This window comes from Atta colombica, unplaced genomic scaffold (genome assembly GCF_001594045.1).
Source record: "Atta colombica isolate Treedump-2 unplaced genomic scaffold, Acol1.0 scaffold147, whole genome shotgun sequence".
In the NCBI taxonomy this organism is placed as follows: Eukaryota; Metazoa; Arthropoda; class Insecta; order Hymenoptera; family Formicidae; genus Atta; species Atta colombica.
In genome coordinates this window covers 805,230-828,150 of record NW_017259236.1, presented here as the reverse complement: position 1 = coordinate 828,150, position 22,921 = coordinate 805,230, and the positions used below count along the sequence as shown (strand labels likewise).

Here is a 22,921-nt window from a genome sequence, read left to right as displayed (position 1 = left end):
TTCTTCCTTTTTTAAAATCTTTGGCGACTGACCGTGATGCAAGCGCGGGTGGCACCCGATTAGACACATTTCAGTTGGATACAAGCCACTCATAGCGCTTAGGACTAGAAAATTCCTAGGCACCCGGTCGCTATGATTGATGATATTCAATCGTATCGAGGTAGTATCGAGTCGTAGTGAATCGAAAACTTCTCTAATTATGTAAGGTTCTTAAACATAACGTTATAAAAAATTTTGATTTTTAACAATTATCTTAAATATCGAATTTATTTATTGGGATGATTCAAATTAAATATTTTTAGATTTACATCAGTCTAATTTAATTGTATCTAAAAAGCCATTCCTTCAGTCTAAGTATAATATGATTTAATAAACATCATTCCTTAGTAATGTTTCACCTTTCATAAAAAGAAAGAAGTTTTGAATTAAAATTTAAAAATTGATAATTTATAATATTAATCCTCTATCTGTCAAAAATCTCTCTGTTATTGCGAAGAGAAGAAATATGATTCTCTGATTTTTTTAAGGTGACAAGCTTCATGATACATCGTGGCTCTTTGATACATTATCACCTGACGCTGAATGATCTTTTTGAGGAGGAACTAATGCAAAATGGAAAAATCAGGATGACAATGTTTTCGCCTTTACGCACAATGTACACAATGGCATATACATACTTCATCGTTATGACAGCATTGATCTTGATATATTTTGCGCCTTCGTATATCATCATAATTCGCCATTTTCTTCTCCATTTTCATTTAACAACAAATTATACATTGCCATTGACTAAGGGACTTGGATATTTCTGGACAGTTCCCGAGAACTTTTTGTATCATTTTCATCTGTTTTACGAGACAAGTATGGTAATACTCAGCTGTGCAACGGCGACCAGTGTTGACAGCATGTTTGGCTTCTATGTCTATCAATTCTCCTCGACGATAAGAGCTATGACTTTCAAACTCATAAATCCTCCGCTGACCGAGAAGTTTTCGAACCTGTTGAGGATATGTGTGGCAAAGCATCAAAGGTTATTGCAATGTCGCCAAACGCTGGAGTATGTCTATGGACCTATTATTTTTTGGCATATTATCATCAACGCAGTGCATCTTTGTGCTTTGATATACGACACAATGCTAGTACGTGAATACATTAGTTGAATACAAGAATCAATGTTATATAATAGTTAATCCACATTACTATATATAGTTGCAATCGTTCGCAAGATAATAAATATCACTAATATTACATTATTACAAGTGTTAATATTATATACTACAATATTATATAAGTAGTAATAAATATTACTGTTACAAATAAGATTAGAAATAAGACCGTTTATTTGAGTACATCATCTAAATACGAGAAGCTCCACTTGATGGTTAATGTTAGATGTTGAACTAATACATATATGTTCCTTGAATGATTTAATTTAAGAAATGATTGCACGTCATTACTATCGGACTTTCAGTGTAATCTATCTGAAATGTTAGTAATGCCCTAAAATTTAATTACATATATATTAAAAACCTGTAAATCATTGCAAGAAATATTATTTCGGCCGGGAGTCGAATCCGAATCTCTAACACTCCGTGCGAACTTCATAAGCCTTTAGACCATTTTAACAATATCCTTCGCAATAACCAATATATATAGAGAGAGGAATGTACTGAAAGACAAGCGTGTATAAACAATAATAAGATTGGAAATAAGACCGTTTATGTGAATGCATCTCCTAAATACGAAAAGTATTATTCGTCAAATAGATGTTGACCTAATACATATACATATTCTTTAAATAAATTTGTTTCAGAAATATGATTGCACTGTTACTATTGAACTTTCAACGCAATTAATCAGAAATATTAATAATCTATCTAAATTTCATTACATCTTAAAAATCTGTAAAGAACTTTTTAAGATGTCTTTAAGAATACGTAATTATATTTGAAATATTTATTAATATTTCAAATCGATTGGAAGTTTGATAGTATTTAGAAGATGTACTCACATGAATGATCTCATTTGCAATATTATTATTGTTTACATATACTTGCCTTTCAGTATGTAACTTTCTATACATATAGGTTTTTGCGAGAATATTGCTAAGTCCTCAGTGAATCTAAATTAGGATGCTTGCACGAAATGCTGTAGATCCTTTAACTCTCGGTCGAAGTAATATTTCTTACAATAAGTTCTTCATGGGTTTTTAAGATGTATGTAATTGAATTTGGGGACATTATTAACATTACAATTCGATTGCGTTGAAAGTCTAACAGTAATGGCACACAATTATATTTCTGAGATAAATTCATTTAAAGAATACGTATATTAGTTCAACGTCTAACTTTAACCGTCAAGTGAGACTTCTCATATTTAAATATTACTAATATTATAACTTATACCATTTACACTAATGTGACGTTATTCTATTCTAAATTTGGAGAACATATACAAATCGAAGAAAGAAATAGATTTTTGTGAAATCTATTGTATAATTAACATTTTGACCGCCATATCACTCATATTTGAGTAATGTAAAATTCACGAGAATCCTAGTCATCATTCTTTTCTGAATGATAATAAGGAAAACACCGATAATGATGTCGGGTTTTGTCCGGCTCATAGTTTTGAAAAAATTGATTTTTCAAGTGGGTTTTGTAATTAATACAATATTTTTATAAATTTTATTTTACTTTATCGAATGTTAAGAACAAAATTACATCTGAGTGGATGATTTTCGAATCTCGGATGATGATCTGAACACTGTATAAATATCAATTATTGTAATTTGTAACTAGAATACGTAATTGTAACTAGAATACATAATTGTATTAGAATACTAGAATTAGCGAAATAATTGCCAATGTAATCCGTATGTTCAAATAATCTATTCGCAAAAATATATGCATTAGTGGAATTATTCATAATTAATACAAAATATATTTTACTAATTATTGATAAATGAAATTAATTTTTAATTTCTTTAATCAATCATTATAATATATTCATTACATTAAAATTAAAATTAATAAATTAATAATTTATATAATACATTTCAAATAAAGTAATGTCAAATAAGCAATTATTATTTTGAGTAATAATTCATTAATTGTCAATTGTCAGTGTAATAAATTAGTAATAAAATATTAGAATTAATCGCATTAATTCTAATTAATGTCTTATGTGATGCATTCTTGCGCCAAAAATATCTTCTTTTCTTCATTTTTTTCGAAATGAAAATTACGAATCATTTCTGTTACAAATTCTGCAATTTCCTTTCCAATAATTTCTGCTCTTTCAAATAACTTGGAACTTTCTATTTTCTCAGCCAGTTGTAGTTTATATAATATTTCACCATAAATTTTCAGCCCATCAGTTATATCTCGTTTTAAGAGCGACAAAGATGTTTTGTCTTGCCCGACAATAATCATATTTTCCACTCTTAGCAAATGCGATTTTATTATGAACATTTATTCTATGCTGATAAATTTTATTGAAATATTTGTTCAGTTCGGAAAATTGCTGCGCGCACGAGTGAGTCGAATGCTTATTGAAATGAGCAACATTTCGACTGGCACGTGGTCTACTTACCGCGTTCAAAATCATCATCCGAAATTTAGAATCATCCATCCAGATGTAATTTTATCTTTAACATATGAAATAAAATGAAATTTATAACGATAATAATATTTTTATATATAACAATACATTTTTAAAATTATTACAATAATTATTTAAAAAATCGATTTCTCCGAAACTATGGGTCAATGGCTAAAATGTAGATACGTATAGTTTTTCTTCGCTTCAAACAAAACAAAGTAAAAGGCGCATCAAAATCCCTAACATCGTCACCTGATGTGTTCCCCTTGTAAATATTTAAAACATATTAATCTAATAAGAATGATTTTATTAAGAATTTAAAATATTAAAGAAATAATAAAAGATATAGAATAAGATTGTCCAAGAGTACGCACTGCTTAAAAGTATTTGTATTTATCTTTGAAACGATCTTAATTATGTTGAATAACATATTAAAATCCGTAATTAATTCTTATTGCGAAAAATATTATCTCGGCCGGGAGTCGAACCCGGATCTCTTGCATGCTTCCGTGCGAGCGTCCTAAGTTTTTAGACTATCGAGCCTTAGAGATTTTAATACAGTAGTAATATAGATTTACAGATTTTATATGTTATTCAACATTATTAAGATCGTTTCGAAAATGCGAATAAACATAAAAAATTCGTTAAATTGCCAATTTAACTCGTGATACTGCGGTAGTTTAGTAGAGTTAGCGTTTCCAAAACCGAAAAATCATTTCGGCGCGCGTTTCTGGGGACTACATAGTATATAAATTCACACAAGAATTATACAAGTATTTAAGATCTAGCTAGATCGTTTAAGGCTTTGATTTCTATTTTAAATATGATATATTGATTTCTAGTTTAAATTCAATGAATAATTCAATGAATTATGTATAGGCATATTATATATAGGGCATTCCATATCTATATAAAGTTGGCCCCCAGACTTTTGAGAAAATTAATTTTTTATAGCTCAATTCGAGCTATAAAATGAGCTTTATTGCTCATCATTTGCACATGTTTGCAAATTTTGAATTTTCGTTTAGTTAAAAAGTTTTTTAAAAAACAATTTTGGGAAGGCTAATTTCACACTAGTCTTTCAACTTTGAATAAATTGGATCGAAAAGATCTCAATCGATAGATTTTCATTTGCATACTTATAATTAAAAGTTATTAATAATTAAAGTTTTGAGAGAGATCAACTGTGAAAGATATTGTAGGTTCAAATCGCAATTATTGTGCTCAATGGCATGAAATTGGTAGGATTTTGTTTGCACATTCTGAAATAAGTCGATTTTTCGTTTGTACACTTGTAATTTAAAAGTTATTAACAAATGAGTGTTGAAGGGCCAACTTTACATCACATTAAAAATTATGTTATCGGCTCGAATTCAATAAAAAGGAGTTCAAAATAGTACTAATCGATAGATTTTCGTTTGCACATTTCGAAATAATTCGATTTTTTTGCACACTTGTAGTTTAAAAGTTATATACACAAAGTGTATTTACTGTCAATTTAAACGTAATATTCCTGTTTGGAATTTATCTAGCGAAGTCGAAATCATAATTGTCAATAACATTTATCCGAAAAATGTAATTTTTGTCGAGTGAACAATTTATATCAAATATCTTTTTAAATGAATTTTAAAGTATGCGAATGAAAAATGGACTAGTTTCGGAATGTGCAAACGAAAATCTATCAATTTATGCCATTTTGAGCATAATTGATGCGATTTGAACCTATTTGTTGCTTTGGACCCTTCTCGAAAATTTTCTCTTTAATTGTTAATAACTTTTTAAGTAAAGATGTGCAAACAAAAAATCGAATTGTTTCGGAATGTGCAAACGAAAATCTATCGATTAGTGGTATTTTGAACTCCATTTTATTAAATTCGAGCCACGAAAACGAACTTTTACGAACTGTAGTGTGTAGTTAGCCTTCCAACGCTCATTTTTTAATAACTTTTAAAATAAAGGTATGTAAAACGAAAAATCGACTTATTTCGAAATGTGCAAACAAAAATCTATCGATTGAGACCTTTTCGATCCACTTTGCTCGAAGTTGGGGAAGCTAATATAAATTTAGCCTCCCCAAAACTATTTTTTTAATAACTTTCTTACTAGAAGTGTGCAAACGAAAATTCAAAGTGTAAACGATGTGTTCTGTAGCTCGAATGAGCTACAGAAAATTAATTTTCTCAAAAGATGGAGAGCCAACTTCACACGGATGCATTCCAAGCCAACCATCCATTTTGCGAAGTTTCATGGATTTCATTCATATTGCTTAAACTTGAACAATTTGATGAATAAAGACTTTATGTCGAATAATAGACTCTTAGGTTATCGAACTATAGGATCGTCAATTTTTGGAATTTTTTGTCGTAACGCTTGTCGTTAGTAGGTATGAAAGGCAAGTTTGAAAATGAAATACTAACATTTTCTTATAAAAAATTGAATGCTTTTTCATGTGAAAATATTTTCTTTTTTTCAATCAGATCATTTTTGACAATTTCTATCCGTTTTTAAGTTTTTAAAATGACGGCGCGATTAAAAGGCCAGATTTTCTTTTAATATAATTTAAAGCGTAGCTCCAGGTCTTACTTCAAAAGGACATAATGGGACACGCATTCATTTGAAAATAAGAGCTTAGAAAATGAGGCAATGTCGCTCCGTCACTCTGTCGGCGCGCCATCACACTCAGCCCAGGCGCTCAATACGGGTCGTTGTTAGGCCCTATGACATTTCTGTACATGCACATAAGTTTAAAAAACAATTGCTCTCTGTGTTTAACAGAGCCGAGACTGTCTTTAAGGAATACCGTAAATATACTGTAGCGATTCTAATTGCGGTCTTCTGAAGGGGTCACAGAGGATGACACGGGGGAGTATTCGTAGACACAGGGAAGGTCCCTGGTTGCCGACACTGTTTATATAAACAGTCAAAACCAGGACCCTGTTTATATAAACATAGGACTCCGGTCGATGGATTACAGAAACGTGATATGCGTGATGACATTCCGCTATGCGTTCCGTATTTTCTTCGTCACCGCTGCCGCCGCTCGCTGCCGCCCGCCAATCTCTTCAAAAATGCAGTAACAAAAACTTGCAAACACTTACTGCATATACTTACCATCTCTCTTCCTCTATTTGTCATCTTTCCTGCCACGTTGTTGCTTCCGTTATATCTTCTTCTCACACGCAAAAATTTTATCATTTTTTTATTTAATGATTTAAATAGAGAAAACACTTAATATGGTCGTAACCATCTGTTGCAGTACCGTCGAGCGCGAAGATGATGGCGGAGCGAGTAATATGATAGCACTGCGAAAATGAAAAAGGAACTTATAATGTTATACACTCAAATATATAGTTTAAATATGCATTCATTTTTATATATAACGTAATTTTACAATATATAGTTCTTACAATATCTATAAACAGGAACATTAATTTAATTTAGTTAATATTAAATCAAATTTTAAAAACCTGCTTCCAACTAGTAATAAAATGTACATTTACTTTTCACACTGTTTACAATATTATCTAAAGCATAAATTATTAACTCATTCTCTATATTTGATTTTTTATTATAAATTTTGAGCAAAAATCTACAGCATCACATTTATCGATGATACAATTTTCACATAAAATAAATTTTTCATTGACGAGATACGTATACTGATATAGCTCAGAATATACGTTCTCGATGCAATATTCAAGTTTGAACATAAAAAGCACGATTGACGGACTTCATACAGATACATGTATCGCGCAATGTTAATTTGACCACATTTATATCGCATTTTTATGATTTCTTTCACAAGATCTTGGATCGGCAATGATGAAAGTGCGATTGATTGCACGAACCGCTCAATATCCGCGCGTCTTTCGATGAAAGACGCCCGCTACACGAGACAAAATTATGTTATATCCTGTATGTTATGTTAACCCTGTCGCCAATTGCAATTTCCACAAAAGACACCGATCTCACAACGATTTCGACATCCAATATTTGTAAGCTGTAGGAGTCAGTGAAGTCAGTGGAGTCAGTAAATCTTCTTCCTAATATATATACAAAGTGTATGATTTATTACAAAAAGATACTCTGCAGAAGAAAGTTTTACACACACACACACACACACACACACACACACACACACACGAGTTTAAAAACAATTCTTATCATATACGATTCTAAACCGCTGAATAGAGGCAGGGAAAAAGGAGATCGAAAATAAATTTTTAAAATTCAGTAATATATTTGAGCGTTACATTATACATTTTTTTAACAAAAAATTAATTTATTTCTTATTTTAAATTTTATGTAACGCAGTGTATACAATTTTATTTGAAGCGCATATTATTAATTCAAACTCCATGATTGAAGTTTCATCGTAAACTTCACGCAATCACATTTATTAATACAATTTTGACATATAGTAGTCACAAATTGTTGATATATACTCTTACACTTGATTTTATTACAAAATTATTACAAAATCATTGCTAAGTTATATCACAAAAAAATCGTAAAAATTACCATATTTATTTTACGACCTTTATGATGCGATTTTACAATTGAATGATACGAGTATAATTTTAATAATATTTTAATGATATAAGTCGATCAGCCGAACGCACTTTCTTATTAAATAATTTATTAGAAGATATGAAGAAGGAATGATGAAGAGATTAAGGAAAAAGATAAATTTTTAAAGAAATATATTTTTTCATATAGATTTATTTATCTAATATTTAATGCAGCATGTATAATTTAAACTATGGACTATTAGTTCACATTCTATAATAGAATTTTTATCATAAATGTGCAAAGTGTTGCAGCATAGTATTTATTAGTAATACAATTTTGTCTTAAAAATGATACAAAATACTTGAATTTTTCACTAACACCGTGCGTACATTGACTTAGTTCATAATACGCATGATCAACATATGCTCGAGTTCAAATAAGAAGAGTATGGTTGTTGGTTTCATGTATCATACAAGGAAAATTTTATGTTTTTTGTATTACATATATATAAGCTTAAATCCGCTGTTTTTTAGTCAGAAAAACACATTTTTTTTTCCTAGGAAGCAAAAACAAATTTATTCAAAGTACTTGCCCTCGCTAACTATACTTTTTCCCATCTTTCGGGCAATTTGTGTATACCATGCCAAAAAAATTCCTCATCTTTCGAGGCAAACCACTCATCAAGCCATTTTCGGACGTCTTCGTAAGAATCGAAGCGCCGCTCAGCGAGCGCGTGGCCCATCAATGAAAACAGGTGATAGTCAGAAGGTGCCAGGTCTGATGAGTAAACGGGATGGGGTAGCACTTCCCAGTTGAGTGTCTCCAAGTAGTTTTGGACCATTATTGACGTGTGCGTTGTCGTGAAGGAAAATCAGCTTGTCTTTTCCGATAATGCGACCTTTTTTCACGCAGAGCACGGTGCAATTTGATAAGTTGTTGATGGTAGCGGTGAGCATTAACAGTTTCACCAGGTTTTAACAGCTCGTAGTAAATGACACCTGATCTCACCAAACGCACAACATCGTCTTCCATCCGAAGCGATTTGGTCTTGAGGAAGATGGTTGGGCAGGATCAACCCAAGATTTCTTGCGTTTAGGATTCTGAAAATAGATCGCCTGTCACAATCCGATGCAGGAACGACTTTCTTTTTTGTCTGACAAGCAGAATTTGGCATGTGTTTCGCTTCATCTGCCTATCGTTCAGTTCATGCAGTACCCATTTTCCGATCTTTTGAACCTTCCCCATGGCATGTAGCCGCATGGAAATGGCTACTTAAGAAACACCCAATTGCTCGGCAAGCATTTTTTGCGATTGGGTATCGTCCAAAAGAGCCTGCAATTGACAATCCTCAACCTTCTTGGGTCAATTTTCACGCTTCTTGTTACTCAGGTCAAAATTGTCGTCATTGAATCGATGAAACCAATCTCTGCACGTTGTTTCCGATAAAGCATTGTTGCCATAGACCTCCACAAGCATTCGATGCGATTCGGCAGCCGATTTCTTTAAATTGAAACAGAAAAGCAAAGCTTCTCGCATCTGCTTTTTTTTTAGCAAAAAACTAGACATGATTACGAAAGAAAAAAATGTATGTTGTTGTAAAATTGCTGATGTGCACTGGTTAACAGATGTCAAACACATAAAAAAAAAGTGTGTTGTGTGCCCAGGATAGCTTTGTACGCTCACTAATGCCACCTATGAGCAAACAGCGGATTTAAGCTTATACTTTAACAAATTCTACATTCAGAATCTTCTTGAATCGATGATGACGATGATAGGACAATTGACTGCATTAACCGCTCAATATCTGTACGTCTCGATGAACGCTTTCATAGCATGAGGCAGGATTGTCTCTTTTGTTGCAGATCGCAACTTCTACATGAGATATAGGTCCCATGACGATCCTGATGTCCAAGAACTTATACGCTCTCAAGGTCAATGTATATCTCTTCATCAAGATATGAGGAGCGAGGTTTCGAAGATGTATGAGAAAATACGCTGTAGAAAATAGAAAACATGTAAATAGACCTTAGAAAAATACATAATGTATAAAATATATAATCAAAATTTTATAAAAATTAAATAAACTTACTGTTTCTCGCATGCTTCATTCTGTTGAATTGAAACGTAATAGTTTATAGAGACGTTTTCAAAGATAGTATATACTCTGATACAGTAAAAGCAATCTGCTCTATGTAGTAGGATCGGTCTACAGAGCGATTAATGTAATAAGACTTATGTATAAATCTTTTTTTTTTAAGTAGTGATCCCCATCACATATTTCCAGAAACTTCCACTGAATCCTCAGCGTATGTAGTGAGTCAACTGACTGAATCAGTAATGTCGCTGTAAGTCTCATTAATTATTGCTCACCATTTCACATTTTCCAGCAATACCCAAATTATCATTACAAATTATTATTTTCGCATCAAAAATTATTTCAATTTCGCCTCTATGTATGTACGATTTTACTTTAATATAGATATCTATATAACTATAATATAATTACATTTTATAACATTGAAGTGATATATGTTCCACAACGTTTATGTGTGAATGAGCTTCGCTATATGTTCCATCAGTATCATGATGAATTGTACAATGACATGTAAGAAGATTTAAGTTTATGTAATCATCAACCTTCGAATCACACACATTGATATTTATATATCTGCTATGGCTTAGTACACCATGTATTATTGCGATTAAGTACGTTCCGAAATCCAAGTTCTTTATATGCAACTGAAATGCATTATTGACAATATTATTTATTAATTTCACACAGAATAACATAAACGTACAATTTTTTTTTAACATTTAAAATACAATATCTTTACAGATATTTTTTGATGCAATGATTGAGCAGTAACTATTCATTGAGCAAATGTATTATTAAAGCTCCTTCATGCGTTTTCTATTTCATTATTTTTATACATCATTTTGTTTTTATTTTTTTATTCATTTATTTTTTCTTTCGGATGGTGTATTCAATGTGGAATTTTATTTATCTTTACAAATATGCGAGTTAATTTTTGTAATTTGTGTAATTTGTGTAATTTCCATCAAGCCTATATTAAACTATACAATGACAACATATATAAGAATATGCATTTTGACGATATCGATTTTTTTTTATATCTAAGGGATCAGCGACAATAAAGTCTGTCTGTTCTCATTCTCTTTTCAAAAATGAGTTTAGGCAGTATACTAAGCGAATTTTAACTGTGGTCCTGAGAGGGGCGCGGGGGATACTCATAGGCGCGGAGAAGATCCCCGCCGATATCGCTGTTTATATAAAATGATAAACAGGATCCTATGTTTGTGTAAAGACTCCGGTCGATAGATTATATAAACATAATATGCATGTTGACATTCCGCTATGCATTTCGCATTTTTTTCGTCACCCACCCGTTGCCATCACCTTCCCCAAAAATCGATAACAAAGGCTTGCATACACTTATCGTGTATACTTACTATCTGTCTTCCTCTTATGTGTCATCTTTCTCACCGCGTTGTCGCTCCCGTTGTATCTTCTTCTCGCTCGCAAAAATATTTTATCATATTTTTTTTTTATTTAATAACTTAAAGAGATTAAATGCTTAATACGGGCGTGACAATATCGACACCATCGAGCGCGATGATGCTTGACGAGCATATAATTTATTAGCGCGGAGATAAGAAGTAAGGAAGGAAATAAATGGATGCGAAGCCTAAATTATATAATTTACATATTGGGTTGTTCAAAAAGTCATTGCGTTTTTTTCATTTGATTTTAAGGTGTGTTTATTTAATATACGTAATGAATATTAATCAATGACATATTGGTCATTTTGTTCGATGCCTTCTGCCATCTCCCGGGCAACTTCATAATATCATGTTCCCATCCTTCTCTGCGAGAAACTTATCTAGATACTGTTTGATGAGGTCTTCAGAAGCAAACGTTTTACCATTCAAGGAGTTTTGCAAGGAGCGAAAGAGATGGAAGTTTGATGGTGCAAGATCTGGGCTATACGGTGGATGTGATAACATATCCCATGTTGCAACAATTTTTGCCGAATGACCAAACTTGTGTGTGGTCTCGTATTGTCGTGGTGAAACACCACACCCTTACGATTGATTAGCTCGTGACTTCCTGTGCGATGACATCACTTAATTTCTACAGTTGCTCACAGTAGACATCGGAATTAATCGTTTTGTTCTTTGGAAGTATCTCTAGCAGACTGGTTCCTTCCAATCCCACCACATTGACAGCATTATCTTCTTTTGATGGATCTCCGCCTTTGCTTGTTTTTCCGGTGCTTCATCTCGCCTACTCCAACTTCTTTTTCAGCTGACATTGTTGTAAACAATCCATTTTTTGTCGCCCGTGATCATACGCTTCAAGAACAGATCGTTTTCTTCGCGTTTAATGAGTTGATCGCAGACGCTCATGCGATTCGTCAAATGAATTTCTTTCAAATCATGCGGTACCCAAACATCGAGCTTCTTTACGAAGGCTAGCGATTTCAAATGGCCATGAACTTCCAACGGATACTTTTAGAGCGGTAGCAAACTCCCGTTGAATGCTCATTTGTTTGCACCAATGCTTTCATTTCATCGTCTTCAATCTTGGAAGGCCTACCGGAGCGATGAGCGTCTTTGACTGAAAGCTCATCATCACGGAATCGGGTGAACCAGTTCTGGCACTGGCGTTTTTTGACGACATTTCTGCCATAAACTCGACACAACTTTTCCCTTGCTTCAGTTGCTTTCTTCCCTTTTTTGAAATAATAAAACAGAATATGGCGAATATGCTTTTCAAAATTTTCTATGATTCTATGAACATCACAATTGCAAGCACAAAACTCGACTGAATCGCGTCAATTTTTTTTTTGGTTTTTAGGTTGTGTGTCAACAACAAAATGCGCGTGAACATTTGATATTCATGTCACGCTCGTATATAAATAAACGTGGACAACGCCTATTGGAAGAAACGCAATGACTTTTTGAACAACTCAATACTTTCTTTACGTCTTCTGTATCCTTTCCAATTACGATTTACCTCTATGTCCTTGCCCTTTTTTACTTCATATAGGGCTCTGAGCTCATCTAGGTCATATAGATCAATGGGAATTTGTCCTGCTACCACGCAGACTGATTCCCGTGTGCGGTATGCACTTGCATGCGCTTGTATGTGCTATAAACACTTCGCACAGTCCTAAGAACTTTCTTGTCCTTCGACTCATCCTGTAGGCGGATATACAACCATTGGGATGAACACTCCCCAGTAGATTGTAGAAAACGTTTTGCATTTAAGCGACCCCATTGAGATCTTGCCAGCTTGCCAAGTTTGTTGAAGAGTAATCCTACTTTACTCCTTAGACATTTGCAAGTGATTCGACTCGCATACACCTCGAAATGAACACCAAGATACCTAACCGAGTCTTTGAATCTGATTTTTGACTCATCCTAACAGTGGGTCGTCTATTTTAAAGTCTACTCTTTTTTTCCTATTCTTTGGCCTTTTATCTTGGCGTGCTCCTGTCTATCGACTTGGGCCCTTCTTAATTCCTCGCTTCTGAGCAAGATTGTTTTAGCCTTTCGCTCGGAGATTTAGTCGATTTACATCATTTAATAATCTGGTCTATTAATATGTAGCTTTCAGCTTCTATCTCCCTTCGGGAATTACTGCTTACCAATATAATAAGATCATCTGTATATGCTACGAAGCGATCTTTAACCTGTACTTTTAGCATATCTTAGCAGTTCATCAAATATTAAATTTGAGTAAGTCTGCTCAAGCACTGAATCCTGCGGATATCCCTACTTTGATATTTTTGTATCGCCTATTAAGATGCTTACTCGCCGTCGAAATAACTTCGAAGAACTTCGAAGATATTCTTAGGACATTCTCTTGATTTCAGTCCTTGCAACACTAAGGGTTACCAGACGTCAAAGAACAACGCCACAGTGTACCTCCCTTCGGAGACAGAGACCGCCTGCCGCAGCTCCGCGACCGCGTTCTCCGTCGACCTGCCCGGCATAAATTCGAACTGCTGATCGGAGATCCTTCCCGGCATCAGTGCCGTGTCTGTTAGATGCATTTTGAGAAGCTTCTCGAAGAATTTCCTTATTACAGGGAGGAGACATATTGGCCTATAGGATTTTGGATCCTTCACATCCTTGTTCTCGCCCTTCAGAAAGATTCGTAATGAGACTTCCTTCCAGATTGTAGGAAAAATGCCCCATTACTGAAGGCACCCATTAAATACTCTTAAGAATTGTTCAGAGATTCTCTTATCGATATTTTTAGTACTTTGATTTTTATCAAGTTCATGCCTGGAGCTTTATCGTTCTTGAATGTTTTGACTGCTGGTCATTTCCTTCCTCGTGAAGAATGGAGCATCTGTTGTATCTGACGCTATTCTTGCTAGACTTCTAATTTCGCCTTGCGTGTCTTTGTGTACTTAGGTCATTTGATATATGTGTGTTCAACAAATTTTTTTTTTATTGTGCCATTTCCTGTATAATCTTTATCAGATGCTCACCTCTTCTGTGCTTATGACTATGATCTTTTCTATTTTTAGCTTATTCGCTTGCTATTTATATATAAAGTTCCATGCTTTTCATTATCACATTCTGTGAGCCAGTTTTTGCCAGCTTTCATACTTTGTTCTCCTTAATGCCGTGTTGCACTGGTACATTTTCGATATTCTTGTTTTAAGGTATTGATGATCTAACTTCAGATTTAGTCCTTTGATTTCTTGATTCTCTTAATTCTTGAATCATTTTCTTCTTTTGGCTCACCTCTTTTTTTAGCTTTGTCAATTCTTTCGTCCACGGATTTGATTTTCTGAAAACTCTTTTTCTCGGCATCGATTTTTCGTATGTTTTCAAAATAACTCTTGTAACTCTCCGGCCATTCTTCCGTAGATTTCGGGCTGAGGGATCCAAACCTTGCTCCGGATAAGTCTTTCAGCTCTCACTGAATCGCTCCCAGTCGTATGTCGAACCTACTGTTTGCAATTCTACGATCATTTGCCATCCTTGGCGTTCTCAGTTCGATCTCTACGGGACTGTGATCATCCATTCTCACCTTCCATATGCCGACGAGTTGGTTTATTTGAGGGAACACAAGGTCACATCTATGAAAGATGATCCCTTCCTTTCGAAGGATCTTTGATGGACTTCGTTTATTACCTTAAGGCCCACGCGTGGATGAGGATCTCGAACTTCCTTTCCCTCAGTCTCAGGGGAACCTCAAAGAGACGATTGCGCATTAGCATCTACCGCCATGAGTCTCTCGCCCCTCAGGGAATGAAGCTTCTTCTTGAAATGCCTGAGATGATCCTCGATTTCGTTGCTGTACTGAAAGTAACATGACACGACGTATTGATAGACCAGGAGCCTGCACTTCCGCACGCACACAGTGGATCGTGCTGCGAGACAAATATCATCTGCAATCGGGGATTGCTGACCGCTACCAACGCCCGTGGCGTTGCAGCCGAGCGTACTGCAGCAACTCCCCGTTCCTTGCCAATAAAAAGTGTGGCTTTCGCCCTGCTTCCTGACATATGGTTCTTGTAATAACAGGATGTCAAGTCGCTTTATGGTGACGAGCTGACGCACCTCACTTGTTACTGAGGCTGATCGTTCCGTATTCAGCTACAGTATCCTAACTCCTACTAATTTGAAGCTGGAGGATGATGCCGCTTGAGTGCTTTGTCTTTATGGTTCATATCTTTGCATATCGTATCTTTGTAGAACTATATGTAAGATATGTTTCACGATGGTACCATTTGTCTGTTTTTGCCACTTGTTCTTTTTGTTGGTGTGTATATTGCTTTACTAGATTATCACATCGTTCCAGCGCTATTTTGACAGCGCGAAGTTTACTAACTGTCTTTATTGATTCTTTTCGAGCATCACACCTCTCTAGGACTATTCTGACACTTCGAATCTTGCTAATCTTCGTTATTTTCCCAACCTTCAAACTTTGCCTTACTTTGATGACTTTTGATTTCATATGATTATTACTTTTTTTGGTAGAGAGAAGAAATCGAATGGTACCTATACGCCACTAAGTCTAACTCCAGAGGAACGACCCTGGAGGCGTCGGTCGATTTACGTTCTGCAAACCCTAAGCGTAGATTCCTACACCTTGGCTTTTGAACGAGCGCCATTATTTGGAAACGCTTACTATTAACCATTCATCGATATTTGAAGTGAACTGAAAAATATAATTCATCCGTCCATTAGGCAATCTGTTTCCGCCAAGACCCGAAATCAATTCGAGCCGTGTCGGTCCCAGATGGATCCTTCATCTACCGCCATCGCCCTCCTCTCCGAGGAAAGGGGGCAGTAACAGAATCGAAACGCACGGCCACGCCATAGTAATTGTGATCGCCACATAGGAGTCATTACGGTACCGATTCGTGTTATGCCTCTTTAGGAGTCGACCCCGACCCCAGCACTAAAGAACCCGCAGCAGAGGGATTAATATGCCAAGAGGGATCAGCTACCCCAGGATGTCCTGTCAAATACCGTCAATTCCGTGTTCGTCATGTCATTTGGTCTTTTCGGCATCGACTCGTGGCTATGCTATGTCAGTGAGTTGACGAAACGAGAACCTCATAGACACATCATGCGTTATATGAAAATCTGAAAAGGTGCGATCAAGATAATCGCCTCGCTGATCAGAGTCATCATCCTGAAAGTTGCCGATTCGATAGACTAAATTTGAGACCCGCCATGAGAAGCTAATCGACGAATTCAGTGCTGAGCTCAAGACACACGAGTACCTAATAGATCGATTTTTCGACAGTGATCAAGACCACCTTACAGCAACGCGCCAGACTGGAAGACCTTAAGGAGTCATTGATGAAGAAAGCGCTCGTCAAGGGGCCATAGTATCTGCCCGGGCCGGGAGTGTTACGCAGTTATGCTGTCTCGTATCCATTTGCCTCAGTTTTCCGGCAAGTTCAAGAATTGGCCGGCTTGGTGAAACACATTCTCATTCATCATGGTCAAGGAGACTACACTGTCTGAAAAGATGCATTATCTGAAGACGAGCTGGGGAATGCGGAGCATCTCATGCATGATTTACCGTTCACCGCAGACAATTTTCACCGCGGACCAAGCGTGGTCCGCATTCACCGATCATTACGAGAATAAGCGCCAATTGGTTCGCCACTATCTTCTTGTCCATTCCGAAGATGAAGAGTGATTCATTGACCGACGCATCTTCCATGGCGTGGTGTCCGTGGTCGGCGTCCCTGGAAGAAATTAAGAGACTTATTAATGACTGTACTGATATATTCGTGTATTTAGTGGCCGAGTTGTTCGACGTGAAAACTCAAAAGGAATGGGAGACTTCTTTACGAAAATCTTCTGATTCGCCATCCTATGCGAATCTTTGGACATTCCTGGAAGAACAAGTGATCATGCAAATCAAGAGATTCTCCTCGGCGTTAAGGAGAATCCTTTTTGAACTGGGAAACCATCCGAGAAGACCAGCCGCGCCAACGCTCATCTCTCAAGAGAAGAAGTTCGTAATCGCGCCGCACTTGTCCTATCTGCCAGAAGGAGCATTCATTGTACAAGCGAGAAGTACAAGCAAAAGCGAAGGAGCGCAGAACGTGAATTAGTGAATACAAGTTATGCTTCAACTGCCTTGGTCGACATATGGTAAATGAATGTCCATCCGCCAAGTGCTGTAGCAAGCTTTGCTCAGCACCATACTTCGCTGCATAAAGCGAGCGCGACCGTTACGCTGACGTCAAACGAGCCGATGTCTCCGGCGGTGTCTGCCCTTACGTCTAACGCGCCTCCGACAAAGTATATGTCCATGCTGATGGCTACCGCCCGTGTGATGGCTTCCGATCAATTTGGCGCACATCATCCCGCGCGAGCGCTGGTCGACTCGGTTCAGAGGTCTCGCTCATCATCGAGTCCTTCAGTGTCTTCGTATCATACTGCCGTGGTCGAAATTTTCAGCGTTGGCAGACTTTCGTCGGGAATATCACGTGGTCATGTTACATTGACGGTTTCTTCGCGTTTCGGTGATACTGCGCTCCATATCCGCCCTCGTTCTATTGCATCTTTCCGTGTATGGAAGGGCGCTTGATGGCGGAATCCGTCGCTGATCGACGGATGCGAACTCGCGAATCCGGAATTTGTCAAGCGGGACCCTGTCAAGCTTTTGCTCGGAATCAAAGTCTACGGCCGCATTATCCAGTCTAGTTTATGAAGAATCAGCCCAGCAGATGAGGCTGATCTTGAGTTCTGTCGAGTCTGAGCGCACCTCGTCTTTGGTGACAACACTGCAGTGCATTCCGCTCGATAAATTAATAACTCGACGTTTCTGGGAACAGGAGAAACCCACAAGGCCCATCTTACCACTCTCAGCAGAGAACCGCCGTTGAAGTGCACTACATTCGGATGCACTCCCGTAATCCGAGCGGTCGCTACGTGGTGCGCCTTCCAATACATGACGAGATGCCGGACCTGTCATCAACTTAGCCTCCTAGATGATAGATGTCATAGAGGGCACTTCCAAGAGAGGGACTTCAAAGAACGCTACAAGGCCTTCACGCGAGTATCTCGCACTCGGACACATGTCTCTGGCCGGACTTCCTCCGGCAGGCGACGATCGATGTCTGTGCTACTTGCCGCATTACGGCGTCTTGAAGGGATCGGGCGCGACGCGACGAAGATTCGTGTTGTATTCAATAAGTGCGTATCCCTTTGACGACATTCTCGAATGACAATCTTCTGATAGGGCCAAACCTGCTGCCAACCCTTGAAGATGTTGTGACACGTTGGCGACGTTATCGCTTCGTTATACCCGCTGATATTAAAAAAATGGATGTGTCAGCACATCCTGATCTTTTCAGAAGGTTGGCGCTTATAAAATTCTGCGAAAATAGCCATCTTCGCTCCAGTCATACAGTAGTATTTGCTACCAAAGTTTTGCTCTTCATGCTTCGCATCTTTCCGTCTACATCTTTGTACAATTTTGAACAAAAGTTTCACGGCAAACAAAAAATAAGTGTACGAGTTTATCGATGTAAAATAAAGTGCTCAAAGATCTCACACAAACTCTCTCTTTATTACGTCTCATCACGTCTCTTGACTAGTATCCGATCCTTTCTACCGAATAACGAGTGCGACCACAATATTATTTTATTAGTAAAACGGAAAATTATAATTTTTTTATGTGTACTTACCAATTGCAGAAAAATGTCTTGTTTTTTTCTGTTGAATTGTGAGCTCACGAGACGGACAGATTTTTAATCCACCGTAAAATGGCCGAGACTGTCGTCGTGTTTATCTTGCATGTAGGCAATGTAGCATGAAGAAGAATCTGTTTATTCTCAAAGCTGTACATTTGATTAACACCACGTTCTGGAAATGTCTTTTAAGGTCATTGAAAACGACCTTGCATTTCTCGATACCTGCAATATCCAAAACTGTGTAATGCGGATACGAATATTTCCACTCTGCACTTTCTTTCTGCGAGTTACAGAGCGGTGACCATTGACTATGTGAAGCATGCATTGTCTGCCAAACGTACACTGATCACAGCTCGTTTTGTTACTATTTTCCGCGTCAGTTCGATATGGCATCCCGCATGCATAGAATTTAATTATTAACATTAACAGTCACGTTGAGAATTCGCGATAGCGCCCACTCTGTTGCATTTCTGGAACTCTTCCACGTCAACGTGAACTCAATGACGTGCCGTTCATACCACTTGCGCAAATCGGTGCATCGATATATCTCAATGTTCTTAGTGTTTACACTCTTAATGTCACATTTGTTGTTCGTCGCAAATTCGCTGTTGAATGCGCTTCACTTTTATACAACTTTCTATAACGTCTCGCACATTATTTCTCTCGCGTCTTTCGGAAACTGCCGCGGCTCGATGTAATCGGTGTTGACCACTACTGATCAAAATATGATTCTCGAAAAATATGACTCTCTCGCGGCGTTGATCTCTGGCCAGACGAGAGATCTTTCGTTGTCATTCACGTACTTGCCACTTGCTATTAACAATAACGTTGTATGAAACGTCGCTCCAATTGTATCTTTGCACCCATTCATTACGCGATCGTCGCCACCATGGATTGTTTGTGTCCAACGGCGCGAACGCTTGACAAAATTCTTCGAGCCGCTCGAAGCACTCATCGCATCGTTGCAGCCACGCGAAACACTCCACCAGAATAGTGATCTGACTACACTGCTCCAGCAGTTCGCGTTCCACTCGTTTGTGTTTCTCCATTTTTTTTTTTTCACAGTCTTTAGATCACATCGCACTCTTCCATGCACATGACTCGTTTACATACGTTGCAGCACCGCTTTACATCTAGAATGTCATAATGTTGTAACTCGGCATTGTGTTTTCAGACAAAGATTCTTCATATTTAAGACATTAATCATCACTTGTTACAAAACAGATTTTTTGGAGAAGCTCTACATCCAAAAAATTCACGAACATAAATTGTCAATTATCAGAAGTTCGACACACTTGTCACTATCCGCGGAAATCTTAATGCATCTGCAGCAACGCTCGCTCTTATCCACAATTTTCTTCGCCCAATAATAGTCACTTTATTACATTGAAATTTATATTCCGACAATATGTTATTATTTCATAGTCATCGTCCTCATAACATTGGTCTCGTAACTGCGTGTACACTTTCTGTCGCGTGAGTAAAGAGTCAGAAATGGAATCTCTGATAACAAATTCCTGTTTCTCTCCAGATAAACCTAATTCTCAATCATATAGAAACTGCACTGGAGATATTCGCACACTATTTATATCTCTCTTTCACTGATTACCGAGAACATACAGCACATCATCTACATTGTAGTAGTATCCTCACACATATTTTCCATATCTCACAATACTATTTACAATAGTTTTTCAATGTGTATAGTGTGAACACATTGTTGCATGGAAATATAATATACATTGACACTCTGTAATTTGTGCAAGATCGACCGCTTAGCGCATCAATCGATGTGCTTCCTTACAAAATACATTCTCATAACATCGGTATCAGCCAATCGGATAATGCATAACTGTACATACAGTTAAAGTACTACCCATTGTATAGTAGGGTCACTGGATCATGCAGTGTTTAGTGCGGCCGTTCAATACACGGATTTCTGACGATACAAATTTTTCTGAGTGATCCGTATCGTAATCGCTCGTAATCATTAGTATAACTAGTATCATCGGATAACACTTTTTCATCAGAATCTTCTTCTATTTCTATTATAAACACTTCATCTCTAATATTCGCCAATTATTCCGGATCTGCGTTTCCAATATTTTTGACGTCGACTATGTTCTCAACATTCATACGATGATTAGCTATACTTTTCACGCTGCTCTTATTGCGATCGATTCATTCGTCTTCCAAGACAACAACTGTGAATTAAGTACTATTAACTCATTATATATTTCATTTGTGACTTCTTTATTCCTTTGCGTATTGGATCAACTTTCTTTAAAAGTAGATAAGGCTAGCGATTCTAGTTCATATTTTTCACACCTCATGTTTATATAAACAGCACCAACCCATTTCTCTTAATGCGTCGCAACATGTCGATCTCTTCCCAGAAAAAAATCGTTATTGACCCTTCTTCGAAAAAATTTAAGGGCTGTAGGAACGCAGTGTGATTTCATACCTCTTCACAGAAATACCATTTTCATTTTACTGTAGAAAAGTTATGTTTTATTTAGCAAACAGAACATCGACATGTCACTGATCTGACATTGTAACAATGTATAAATGCTTTTTTCATTCAATCATAAACTTCGACTACAAGCGACAAGACATAGACCGAGAAAAAGAATATATATGTCGAAAATCGATCGAGCACAAGAGGTATACAGTCCCTTGTTACCAGATTCGCCAAGTCCATTGTCATTGAGGGAAAAAGCAAAATATTGGGAACGTCCTGGCAAAATCGCCATCATGTTCCTTAACATCAACATCATTAATGCCATCAAAATATATGCCATAAGGTATCACATTAGGGTGACTAGTGCATTTTATTCTCTGCTGAAAAAGCGAATAGTGATAAAAAAAGTTTTTGTTTTCTTTTTCCAGAAAGCGCTGCTAGCGATGTTCGAACGCTGTCGATTGCGAAAAAAATGTAATAAAATGAGAAAAAAACTCGGTGTAATGTGAATAAAAAAATTTTTCGCATCACTACGTATGTACTTTTTTTAATCCTTTGCCTCGACGCGCCAGTAAAAAATCATAAAATTGTAAAAACTGCGTAATAAGTAAAAAAAGAGAAACGAAAAAAGAGTTTTACTCAATTGATTCATTTCTTCCGTTCTTTCTTCGATATCACGTTAAGCACGTCGCGTCTATCTTTTTTCTAACATACAAGCCCTTGTTACTTACGCATTTTTAGGGAAGGCGGTAGGGCGATGGCGGCCCGCAGTGGCAGCGAGCGGCGGCGGGCGACTGCGATGGGTGACGACGGGTGACGGTGAGTGATGAAAAAAATACGTAACGCAAAGCGGAATGTCAACACGCGTATCATGTTTATGTAATCTATCGACCGGAGTCCTATTGTTTAAACAAATATGTTTAAACAAACATAGGGCCCTAATTATCATTGTTTACATAAACAGCGATACCAGCAATCAGGGATCTTCTCCGCGCCTATGAGTACCCTCGCGCCCCGCAATCCTCTCAGAGGACCGCAATTAAAATCTGCCTAGTATATCTACTAATATACTTACTAGTATACCATACTAATAACTAGTATATACCATACACTACTAATATACCATACCCACTAA

General features: G+C 36.8%; 1 protein-coding gene across 1 annotated transcript in view; it reads left to right on the top strand.

Annotated features, from left to right (window-relative positions):
• The window catches only part of LOC108685202 (odorant receptor 49a-like), a 170,142-nt gene that overhangs the window by 61,229 nt on the left and 85,992 nt on the right, over window positions 1–22,921 (top strand). The window contains exon 2 of the mRNA XM_018189892.1: window positions 528–1,139. Coding sequence (XP_018045381.1) covers window positions 528–1,139 — 612 coding nt within the window. The remainder of the gene's footprint in view (window positions 1–527; window positions 1,140–22,921) is intronic.